We start from the raw sequence: 13,196 nt of genomic DNA on the forward strand, positions 1-13,196 counted from the left end.
CTCTTGCAGGAACTGCTGACACACTCCAGCCACATGAGGTCTAGCATTGTCTTGCATTAGGAGGAACCCAGGGCCAACCGCACTAGCAAATGGTCTCACAAGGGGTCTGAGGATCTCATCTCGGTACCTAATGGCAGTCAGGCTACCTCTGGCGAGCACATGGAGGGCTGTGCGGCCCCCCAAATAAATGCCACCCCACACCATGACTGACCCACCGCCAAACCGGTCATGCTGGAGGATGTTGCAGGCAGCAGAACGTTCTCCACGGCGTCTCCAGACTCTGTCACGTCTGTCACATGTGCTCAGTGTGAACCTGCTTTCATCTGTGAAGAGCACAGGGCGCCAGTGGCGAATTTGCCAATCTTGGTGTTCTCTGGCAAATGCCAAACGTTCTGCACGGTGTTGGGCTGTAAGCACAACCCCCACCTGTGGACGTCGGGTCCTCATACCACCCTCATGGAGTCTGTTTCTGACCGTTTGAGCAGACACATGCACATTTGTGGCCTGCTGGAGGTCATTTTGCAGGGCTCTGGCAGTGCTCCCCCTGCTCCTCCTTGCACAAAGGCGGAGGTAGCGGTCCTGCTGCTGGGTTGTTGCCCTCCTACGGCCTCCTCCACGTCTCCTGATGTACTGGCCTGTCTCCTGGTAGTGCCTCCATGCTCTGGACACTACGCTGACAGACACAGCAAACCTTCTTGCCACAGCTCGCATTGATGTGCCATCCTGGATGAGCTGCACTACCTGAGCCACTTGTGTGGGTTGTAGACTCCGTCTCATGCTACCACTAGAGTGAAAGCACCGCCAGCATTCAAAAGTGACCAAAACATCAGCCAGGAAGCATAGGAACTGAGAAGTGGTCTGTGGTCACCACCTGTAGAACCACTTCTTTATTGGGGGTGTCTTGCTAATTGCCTATATTTTCCACCTGTTGTCTATTCCATTTGCACAACAGCATGTGACATTTATTGTCAATCAGTGTTGCTTCCTAAGTGGACAGTTTGATTTCACAGAAGTGTGATTGACTTGGAGTTACATTGTGTTGTTTAAGTGTTCCCTTTATTTTTTTGAGCAGTGTATTATCACTGGGCACCGGTGGGACTGGGCACTGGTGGAGCGGACTGCTCTGGCTCCGGAGTGGAGCCGCTGACCGGAGCTGGACTAGACACCGGTGGAGTGGACTGCTCTGGCTCCGGAGTGGAGCAGCTGACCGGAGCTGGATCAGGCACTGGTGGAGCGGATTGCTACAGAGCCAGAGCAGTCCGCTCCACCGGTGCCCAGTCCAGCTCCGGTCAGCGACTCCATTCCGGAGTCAGAGCAGTCTTCTCCACCGGTGCCCAGTCCAGCTCAGGTCAGCGGCTCCATTCCGGAGACAGAATAGTCCGCTCCACCGGTGCCCAGTCCAGCTCCGGTCAGCGGCTCCATTCCGGAGCCAGAGCAGTCCGCTCCACCAGTGCCCAGTCCCGCTCCAGTCAGCGGCTCCACTCCAGAGCCAGAGAAGTCCGCTCCACCGGTTCCCAGTCCAGCTCCGGTCAGCGGCTCCACTCCGGAGCCAGAGTAGTCCGCTCCACCGGTGCCCAGTCCAGCTCCGGTCAGCGGCTCCACTCCGGAGCCAGAGAAGTCCGCTCCACCGGTGCCCAGTCCAGCTCCGGTCAGCGGCTCCACTCTGGAGCCAGAGTAGTCCACTCCACCGTGGTCCAGTTCAGCTCCGGTCAGCGGCTCCACTCCGGAGCCAGATTAGTCCTCTCCACCGGGGTCCAGTTCAGCTCCGGTCAGCGGCTCTACTCCAGGCCCAGACGTCAGCCCTTCTCCAGGGTCGGGGCCTCCCACACCAGGGTCCAGACAGGGCTTGTTGCATCGTGGGAGGATTGCCGATCCAGGCCCAGACGTCAGCCCCTCTCCAGGTTCGGGGTCTCCCACACCCGGGTCCAGACAGGACTTGGTGCATTGTGGGAGGAAGGAGAGGGGAAGCATCGCGCCGAGGTCCAGACCAGACCAGGGGCGCAACGGGGAGGCAGAGAGGGAGAGGTCGTCACGCCCGGAGCCGGATCCGCCTCCGAGGACGAAGGCCCACCCGGACCCTCCCCTAATGAGTCAGGTTGGTCCGGCCGGGGGGAGGGTACTGTCATGCCCTGATCGAGAGAACTCTCGTTGGTTGGGTAAGGGTGTGAGTTTTCTGTTGAGATCTATGTTAGTGTATTTCTAGGTGATAGAATTAGGTTGTGTTTCTATGTTTGGCCGGGTGTGATTCCCAATCAGAGACAGCTGTCCCTCGTTGTCTCTGATTGGGGCTCATACTTAGGTAGCCTGGTTGCCTACCTTAGTTGTGGGATCTTGTTCCGTTTAGGCTTGTATGTGTATAGCCGGAGGACTTCACGTTACGTTGTTTCTTGTTTTGTTGTATATTTATTTAATTAATAAACATGTACACTTTTCACGCTGCACCTTGGTCTGACCCGTCTCTCAACGATCGTGACACCATAAAAATGCACCTTTATAATAAAAGCCTTACATGCATAATCGCATTTGTGGTCACTTTTGATAATGTTAGTGTTTTCCCGCTAATGGAACATTCGAGCTTGTAGCCTTCTGCCATGTGCGCATCGCTGTGCTTATAATGTGAAAAAATAGCCTAATAGTTTATCAACATTTTAAGCTAAACGGTTCTGATATGTTGCGTCAGCCACATTGTGTAAAAAAGGTTTTTTGATGCTAGTGGTTGTATTAATTTGGGATCTATTGCATCCCACAACTGTCCCAGACTATGTTTGGAATATTTATTTACTGCACAGAATAGAATGTCAACTTTTGTTCTATGGGGGATAGTAGATTGACATAGGCTAGTGCTTTTGCTGTTCGTTAGGCCTACTCATCTTGTTCGCTGACGAAAAGTAAATGTGGATAGTTCTTCCAATATCTTCAATATGCACCTCGGAATTGGATAAGGACGTGCACAGTTGCGTCCCCGATGTGTCTGTCTTCACTTGCAGCCTGTGAGAAAGACCCGATCACATGATGGAGAGCCATGTGAGTGAGACGTGCTTCGGAGCACGCAGCACTCAGGGAGAAGGGCACAACGCAGCACTCCGGGCCAAGGGCTCAACTGGCCGTAAAAAGGCATGGATTTTCTTAGGGTACATTATGGCCCCAAAAAGGGGGTGCCACTGGGAAATTCGAGGCATTATCAAGTGCTTGTTAAATTGTGAATGAGAGACTGATGAAGTGTACACAGCCTTTGCAAAAAGAAAGAAGGAGCTCATGCCTTTTCAAGCGACTTTTTTCAAATCATCATTAGAGTTGTATCATGCAGCCTTACAATGTATAAAAAATCAAAACAGAAATCCCAACGTTTGTAGAACAACTAAAGTTACATGAATAACTCTAAATTAAGCATATAGGAGTACCTATTTCTTTGTTAACCTCTTCATCACGAGGTTCCACATATCCGGGGTACTCCTCCCGCAATCGCAAACAATGACGTAGTACGGTTTTTAAACATGTGTGAATACCTGAATGTTATACACTACTGGAACGAGAAGCGTCTCAACTGTGAAACTAGCTAAACTGTTGTTGCCCAAATGAAATAATATTCAGACTCCAAGCAAATATATAAGCATATAGCAAAACCAGTACTGTATTTTGAAACCGTGCATGCCCGTGTATTCGTAGACAGATAACGTATCTTACCTTTGTTGTTTTGTTACCAAAAGTAGTGTCTGATCGAATAAAACCACTTGAAAAGATACTCTAGTGTCGCTCTCTCATTCCGAGTCGATTTCAATGAGTTTCCATTGTTTTACATGGCCAACAATGTGTTTGAAGATGAAGTCAGTAGTTTGTTTCAATCACAACAGGCACTGTTTTGTTGCCATCTTCTGGATATATGATGCAATCCCAGTGGCTGTGGCCCATTTAATTCTACTGATCCAGAGTTTTCGATAGAGGGGTCACATGTCAAAATCGACCAACCGGTTGTTGAAATATCCAAGTGCGCACCTCATTGTATCATATTAGTTGACTTGCTGCATTACGGACGGTTACGCAGAGCTCACAACAGCACTTGAATTTCGGAGGTAAAACGCAAAGTTTATAAAAATATGTCAGGCTCTAGTATCAAATATACAGTTACAGAGGCGTTATTAATTGTAACAGATGAAAGTTGGACTCCATGTATCCCCATTGACTCTGAATCGGACGATGAGGACCTGCTTAGACCGGACGAAAGAGTCCGGACGAACCATGTGCTCTACTGTACATGAACGACGAGAACAAAGGTTATTGTGTCCAGGGCCCTACTCAAGCATCAGAAGAGTATGTAATCCCATTGTTATTTATTACTTCTAATACTACTACTACTAATTTATTGTATGAGTACAAAACATACATTCTAAAATATATATTTTAGTAACTGAAGCTCAACGTAAGTTAGCGCTAGCTTAGCTTAGAGGCCCACACGCAACTTTACTTACAATAGAATGATATGTGTATTATTTCTTGTCACTGAATTATCACTTTAGTCAACATTCTCATAGTTCTAACTATTTATTTTATATATCTGACTGTTTTGAGTCAGATTTGTCAATGAATTAATACAAGTGTGTTTTAGTCATGATTTTATTTTCTCTTTTGTCTTGTTTGCACAGTGAGGATTATAGGGGTGATGAGCCACAGCCAGAGCATCTGCCTCCTCAGCCACAGCTTCCCCTTCCTCAGGCAGATCCTCCTCTTCCTCAGCCTAGCCGCTTGTCTAGACAACGCACTTCTGCTCCCCTCCCTCGGCCACGGTCTTCATCGGACACTGAGTCCCCTGTAAAGAGCCCTCAACCCAAAAGAAAAGGGAAAGTCAGCGCATCCAACTAAGCGTGGTGGAGGTAGGCCTGCCACTCCAAGAGTCGGGGAGGAAGAAGAGGAAGAAGAAGATAGGTGGCATAATAGAGAAGAGAATGATGAACGACCAGACCCAATCCGGTTTATGCCCACCAGAGTCCCAGGCCCCACAATCGACACCACTGTGTCATGGTCTCCCCTTTCACTCTTTAAACTGTTTTTTAGCACTTTGGTTGTCCGCACAATAATTTGCAACACTAATGCAAATGCTGCCAAAAGACTGCAGTCCGGACTGAAATTCGCTTGGATACCAATAACGATGAGAGATTTTTACATTTTCCTGGCAATTCTGCTATACTCAGGGCTTGTCTCTGTACACGAGAGGGGCACCTACTGGAGGAAGGAATGGCCATATAATTTCCGCTTCCCTGGAGACACTATGACACGAGACCGTTTTGAAGCAATCATGTGGTCACTGCACTTGAGCAAACCAGAAGACGATGAAGCCAACAACACTAAAAAAGGCACTGCAGAATATGATAGACTTTTCAAGATCAAGCCCCTGTACACTGAGCTTAACAATGCCTGCAAATCACATTTCCAGCCATACCAAAACATCTCCATAGACGAAAGGATGGTGGCATCCAAGGCGAGAATAAGTATGCGGCAATATATGAAAGCAAAGCCCACTAAGTGGGGGTATAAATTATTTGTACTGGCTGACTCTCATACTGCTTATACGTGGAATTATTTTGTTTATGAAGGCAAGAGTGTGTTCACACCAGGCCAGGGACTAAGCTACACTTCAGTTATGGACTTGATGCCATTCCCTCTACTTGGTGGGGGCTATACACTTTTGGTAGACAATTTATATTCTAGCCCTGCCCTTTTTGAGGAACTACGTAGAAGAAACACTGGTGCCTGTGGGACAATAAGAACGAACAGGATTGGTTTCCCACAAAAAAAGCAGAAAGGGGAGATTTGCGGTGGATATGCAAAGGAAATGTATTATTTGTAAAATGGATGGACACACGTGAGGTAACCATGTGCTCTACTGTACATGAAACATTTAGTGGACAAACTGTCAAAAGGAAGGTAAAAGAGGGTGGTGTATGGCAGACTAAAACTGTGCCCATCCCAGATGCGGTAGCCGACTACAACCGGAGCATGGGTGGAGTGGATTTATCCGACGCATTCATTGGATACTACAGTGTTCACCACAAGACGACGAAATGGTATAAGACTTTTCTTTTTCATTTTGTTGATATTGCTGTTGTAAATAGTTTCCTACTTCACAAAGAACTCCATAAGAACAACCCCACTAAGCCGTACACACAGAAGAAGTTCAGGGAAAAGCTACTCACAGAAATGGTGAGCTTTGCTAAACAGTCTGAACCACAACCTCCACCATGACCACCACCAACATCCTGCATGCCAGAATACTATGGTGATGATGCCAGCAAAGACAGGAAGAACTGTAGGAAATGTCTGGATGTTGGCATCCCCAAAGTGAAAACACCTGTGTACTGCAGGAAGTGCCAAGTCCCTTTGTGCCTTACATCAAAGCGTAACTGTTTCAAGGATTGGCACGACAGCAAGTTTTAGGGTAAAAAGGGTCTACATTTTGTGTGACAACCCACCCAAGGACTCCATATCATTGTTTATAGTTTTGGGATGTGTGGACTTTTTGTTTTTTAATTTGTTGTTTATAGTTTCTAATAAATCTGCTCAGTTTGGAGTCAAACCTTTCCATGAATGGTTTATTTTAATGGGAACACGTATAGAGGTCTGGGAAAACATTGGAAACAACTTCAAAACAGTTGTATGTTGATGGAATGTACACATATAGTGATATGTTATTGAAATTAAATGACTTTTGCTGTCTGGTACCTGATAAAAGTCAAATGGCACTGATGGTGCCCAAATCTACCCAAGAATCTCCATTTGGTAATCCGCCTAAACATACTTCAACTAAAACCCTTACAACTTTGGTTTACCTTACTTTATTGGCATCAAATTTCACATAAGTACTCATCAGATATCGGGCTATAGTCCCATAGTGTTTAGGGCTGCAGATGCATAAGTCCAATAAAGCATTCCCTATAAAACCTGAAGTTACTTTCAGGCGGAATCAAAACCTCCCAATTTATGCTGTGTTCTAGCTTCATGTACTCTGACACAGTAATACCCACATTAATTATTTCACTTCAAGATACATCTCACATGTGTTACCTTTGTTTTGCTACCAAGATTATGTTTATAGCCCTTGTTTTGGAGATATACTCTATTCAATTTGGGCATGGATTTTCGAGGCAGGCACTTTAGCCAGGTGCCTAGTGATGAAGAGGTTAACCGCTCAACACAGGATTGCTGCATGTGCGCAATCCCTCAAATTGTTTGGAGAAAATATCCTTTTTATTTTATTCAGCTTTGTTCAATTGTATTATTTACACTACAAAATAATGTAAAATAATGCCACGGAATTCTAAGCAAATCTTGTCTGCTGAATGAACTAGTGAAGCCCACAGCCATTTGGAATAGCAAGATCAGGACCTAACATAATGACAACTCAAGAGTAGACCTGTCTAAAATAAATAATGGATTTATTGTGAAGGTGTAGGCTATATTACATGGATTTATTAGACTTTTTCAAATGTAGACGTTCCAAAGGTCTGCATCAGTGGCTTGTAGGCTATGTGTCAGGAGATGCTAAATGTGTTTATGTTAATTCACTCTCAATTACCGTGAGACTGACAGTTATTTGCTTGACAATCACCCGCTGAAGACATTTCGGGACCGCCATAGCCTAAGGTCTGATGAAACCAAGATTGAACTCTTTGGCCTGAATGACAAGCATCACGTCTGGAGGAAACCTGGCACCATCCCTACGGTGAAGCATGGTGGTGGCAACATCATGCTGTGGGGATGTTTTTCAATGGCAGGGACTGGGAGACTAGTCAGGATAGAGGGAAAGATGAATGGAGCAAAGTACAGAGAGATCCTTGATGAAAACCTGCTCCAGAGCGCTCAAGACCTCAGACTGGGGAGAAGGTTCACCTTCCAACAGGACAACGACCCTAAGCACACAGCCAAGACAACGCAGGAGTGGCTTCGGGACAAGTTTCTGAATGTCCTTAAGTGGCCCAGCCAGAGCCCGGACTTGAACCCGATCGAACATCTCTGGAGAGACCTGAAAATAGCTGTGCAGCGACGCTCCCCATCCAACCTGACAGAGCATGAAAGGATCTGCAGAGAATAATGGGAGAAACTTCCCAAATACATGTGAATACTTATGTAAATGTAATATTTACGTTTTTTAAAAATACATTTGCAAAGAAGTCTAAAAAACCTGTTTTTGCTTCGTCATTATGGGGTATTGTGTGTAGATTGATATACAATACAAGTCAAAAGTTTGGACACACCTACACGTTCAAGAGGTTTTCTTTATTTTTACTATTCTTTACATTGTAGAATAATAGTGAAGACATCAAAACTATGAAATAACACATATGGAATCATGTAGTAACCAAAAAAGTGTTAAACAAATCTAAATACAGTGAGGGAAAAAAGTATTTGATCCCCTGCTGATTTTGTACGTTTGCCCCCTGACAAAGACATGATCAGTCTATAATTTTAATGGTAGGTTTATTTGAACAGTGAGAGACAGAATAACAACAAAAAAATCCAGAAAAACGCATGTCAAAAATGTTATAAATTGATTTGCATTTTAATGAGGGAAATAAGTATTTGACCCCTCTGCAAAAACATGACTTAGTACTTGGTGGCAAAACCTTTGTTGGCAATCACAGAGGTCAGACGTTTCTTGTAGTTGGCCACCAGGTTTGCGCACATCTCAGGAGGGATTTTGTTCCACTCCTCTTTGCAGATCTTCTCCAAGTCATTAAGGTTTCGAGGCTGACGTTTGGCAACTCGAACCTTCAGCTCCCTCCACAGATTTTCTATGGGATTAAGGTCTGGAGACTGGCTAGGCCACTCCAGGACCTTAATGTACTTATTCTTGAGCCACTCCTTTGTTGCCTTGGCCGTGTGTTTTGGGTCATTGTCATGCTGGAATACCCATCCACGACCCATTTTCAATGCCCTGGCTGAGGGAAGGAGGTTCTCACCCAAGATTTGACGGTACATGGCCCCGTCCATCGTCCCTTTGATGCAGTGAAGTTGTCCTGTCCCCTTAGCAGAAAAACACCCCCAAGCAAAATGTTTCCACCTCCATGTTTGACGGTAGGGATGGTGTTCTTGGGGTCATAGGCAGCATTCCTCCTCCTCCAAACACGGTGAGTTGAGTTGTTGGCAAAGAGCTCGATTTTGGTCTCATCTGACCACAACACTTTCACCCAGTTCTCCTCTGAATCATTCAGATGTTCATTGGCAAACTTCAGACGGGCCTGTATATGTGTTTTCTTGAGCAGGGGGACCTTGCGGGCAGTGCAGGATTTCAGTCCTTCACGGCGTAGTGTGTTACCAAATGTTTTTTGGTGACTATGGTCCCAGCTGCCTTGAGATCATTGACAAGATCCTCCTGTGTAGTTCTGGGCTGATTCCTCACCGTTCTTATGATCATTGCAACTCCACGAGGTGAGAACTTGCATGGAGCCCCAGGGCGAGGGAGATTGACAGTTCTTTTGTGTTTCTTCCATTTGCGAATAATCGCACCAACTGTTGTCACCTTCTCACCAAGCTGCTTGGCGATGGTCTTGTAGCCCATTCCAGCCTTGTGTAGGTCTACAATCTTGTCCCTGACATCCTTGGAGAGCTCTTTGGTCTTGGCCATGGTGGAGAGTTTGGAATCTGATTGATTGATTGCTTCTGTGGACAGGTGTCTTTTATACAGGTAACAAGCTGAGATTAGGAGCACTCCCTTTAAGAGTGTGCTCCTAATCTCAGCTCGTTACCTGTATAAAAGACACCTGGGAGCCAGAAATCTTTATGATTGAGAGGGGATCAAATACTTATTTCCCTCATTCAAATGCAAATCAATTTATAACATTTTTGACATGCGTTTTTCTCGATTTTTTTGTTGTTATTCTGTCTCTCACTGTTAAAATAAACCTTCCATTAAAATTATAGACTGATAATTTATTTGTCAGTGGGCAAACATACAAAATCAGCAGGGGATCAAATACTTTTTTCCCTCACTGTATATTTTATATTTGAGATTGAAATTCCACAAATTAACTTTTAAGAAGGCACACCTGTTAATTGAAATGCATTCCAGGTGACTACCTCATGAAGCTTGTTGAGAGAATGCCAAGAGTGTGCAAAGTTGTCATCAAGGCCAAAGGGTGGCTATTTGAAGAATCTCAAATATAAAATATATTTAGATTTGTTTAACACTTTTTTGGTTACTACATGATTCCATATGTGTTATTTCATAGTTTTGATGTCTTCACTATTATTCTACAATGTAAAAAATAGTACAAATGAAGAAAAACCCTTGAAAGAGTAGGTGTGTTCAAACTTTTGACTGGTAGTGCATATATACACTGCTCAAAAATATAAAGGGAACACTTAAACAACACAATGTAACTCCAAGTCAATCACACTTCTGTGAAATCAAACTGTCCACTTAGGAAGCAACACTGATTGACAATCAATGTCACATGCTGTTGTGCAAATGGAATAGACAGCAGGTGGAAATTATAGGCAATTAGCAAGACAACCCCAATAAAGGACTGGTTTTGCAGGTGGTGACCACAGACCACTTCTCAGTTCCTATGCTTCCTGGTTGATGTTTTGGTCACTTTTGAATGCTGGCGGTGCTTTCACTCTAGTGGTAGCATGAGACGGAGTCTACAACCCACACAAGTGGCTCAGGTAGTGCAGCTCATCCAGGATGGCACATCAATGCGAGCTGTGGCAAGAAGGTTTGCTGTGTCTGTCAGCGTAGTGTCCAGAGCATGGAGGCGCTACCAGGAGACAGGCCAGTACATCAGGAGACGTGGAGGAGGCCGTAGGAGGACAACAACCCAGCAGCAGGACTGCTACCTCTGCCTTTGTGCAAGGAGGAGCAGGCGGAGCACTGCCAGAGCCCTGCAAAATGACCTCCAGCAGGCCACAAATGTGCATGTGTCTGCTCAAACGGTCAGAAACAGACTCCATGAGGGTGGTATGAGGGCCCGACGTCCACAGGTGGGGGTTGTGCTTACAGCCCATCACCGTGCAGGACGTTTGGCATTTGCCAGAGAACACCAAGATTGGCAAATTCGCCACTGGCGCCCTGTGCTCTTCACAGATGAAAGCAGGTTCACACTGAGCACGTGACAGACATGACAGAGTCTGGAGACGCCGTGGAGAACGTTCTGCTGCTAATGCAAGACAATGCTAGACCTCATTTGGCTGGAGTGTGTCAGCAGTTCCTACAAGAGGAAGGCATTGATGCTATGGACCGCCCGTTCCAAAGACCTGAATCCAATTGAGCACATCTGGGACATCATGTCTCGCTCCATCCACCAACGCCACGTTGCACCACAGACTGTCCAGGAGTTGGCGGATGCTTTAGTCCAGGTCTGGGAGGAGATCCCTCAGGAGACCATCCGCCACCTCATCAGGAGCATGCCCAGGCGTTGTAGGGAGGTCATACAGGCACGTGGAGGCCACACACACTACTGAGCCTCATTTTGACTTGTTTTAAGGACATTACATCAAAGTTGGATCAGCCTGTAGTGTGGTTTTCCACTTTAATTTTGAGGGTGACTCCAAATCCAGACCTCCATGGGTTGATAAATTTGATTTCCATTGATAATTTTTGTGTGATTTTGTTGTCAGCACATTCAACTATGTAAAGAAAAAAGTATTTAATAAGATTATTTCATTCATTCAGATCTAGGATGTGTTATTTTAGTGTTCCCTTTATTTTTTTGAAGAGTGTATATATTTGTAATCAATTTTAGAATAAGGCTTTAACGTAACAAAATGTGAAAAAAGTCAAGGGGTCTGAATACTTTCCGAATGCACTGTACACTTTAAAATGACTAAACCCAAATTGAAACTGTGTAGAAATGCATTTATACCTGTGGAGGCTGCTGAGGGGAGGACGGCTCATAATATTGGCTGGAATGGAGTGAATGGAATAGCATCAAACACATAGAAACCATGGGTTTGATACCATTCCACTCATTCTGCTCCAGTCATTACCACGAGCCCGTCCTCCCCAATTAATGTGCCACCAACCTCCTTTGATTTATACAGTTTATTGACTGTGTCCATCTCACTAATAATCCTTGAAATTATAGCTAGACAGTCAGGGCGTATTGAAAATTCCAAAAAACGATGGATAGAAGACTATCTTTTACAAATTTTGACAGTGAGGAAATATAACACATTTTCAGTGCGGTCCTCCAGACCTCATGCAGCTCCCAGAGTTTGACAAACTTGAGTTAGCGCATTGATGTATGTGATCCAACTGCTAAATTTTGTGTTTTATAAAAATGTACATACATAATGTCTGAGGGACATAAAAGGCACTCTATTTGTGGAACGAGAACGACCTACATATAGGAAAATATGGAAGTATGAAAAATATATAGCACATACCTTTTAATCACAACAAAAATGCTGTATTTCACACCAATCTCTTTCATTTTGAAAAGTTCACTGTCTGGTGAGTGTACATTTCCACTAAACAGGATAAGACGGGGTTATGTAGTTACAACAAATATTGCTAGAAAAAACATCATAACACATGATAACTTTATCTGAGTGTGTACCGCACATACCTTGAGGCATTTGCAGTGAAGGCCATCATTTGGCCATATTGAGTGTTTCTATCTATCCCATAGGAAATTACTAAGAGAGCCTGAGATGAAGGGAAGGAGAATACAATGTTTATTTAAAAGATTACTTTAGACTCCTGTGGAAGCCCAGCAAACAATGGATGTTTTGGTGACCACTAGGGAGCTTTACAAATAGGTTCCTATTTGGTTCTGAAAGGACGTTATCCTTGGGGCATTAAATGATCGCAAGGAGATGTTTCAGGCAGGTCCTGCAAACAATAGTTAGTTGTTAGGAAGTCCCCATAATGTCACAAAATGGAGAAAAGGATGTTGTGTCATGGTCCTGTGGAGGTTTTGTCTAGTTCCCAGTTTGTTCTGGGGACGTCCCCAAGGACGATTTTAGGACGTTCTTAAAACGTTCTGTCATGGTCCCATGGATATTTTTGTCTAATACATGGTTTGTTCCGGGGACTTCCCCAAGGATGGTTAAAGGACGCTCTTAGAATGTACTGTCATGGTTCCCTGGAGGTTTTTGTCTAGTTCCCGGCTTATTCTGGGAACTAGAACAAGCCTAAAGACGTTTTTAGTACAATCCCAATACATACGTTGTGTGATTGTCACAAGGTAACATTCTCTAGG

General features: G+C 44.8%; 1 protein-coding gene across 1 annotated transcript in view; it reads right to left on the reverse strand.

Moving 5' to 3' along the window:
* Positions 1-13,196, reverse strand: part of LOC121572707 (integrin alpha-M) — an 89,485-nt gene that overhangs the window by 16,708 nt on the left and 59,581 nt on the right. The window contains exons 22-23 of the mRNA XM_041884731.2: positions 12,561-12,640; positions 12,379-12,462 (exon numbers count right to left, since the gene is read on the reverse strand). Coding sequence (XP_041740665.2) covers positions 12,379-12,462; positions 12,561-12,640 — 164 coding nt within the window. The remainder of the gene's footprint in view (positions 1-12,378; positions 12,463-12,560; positions 12,641-13,196) is intronic.

Source organism: Coregonus clupeaformis, chromosome 1 (genome assembly GCF_020615455.1).
Source record: "Coregonus clupeaformis isolate EN_2021a chromosome 1, ASM2061545v1, whole genome shotgun sequence".
NCBI lineage: Eukaryota > Metazoa > Chordata > Actinopteri > Salmoniformes > Salmonidae > Coregonus > Coregonus clupeaformis.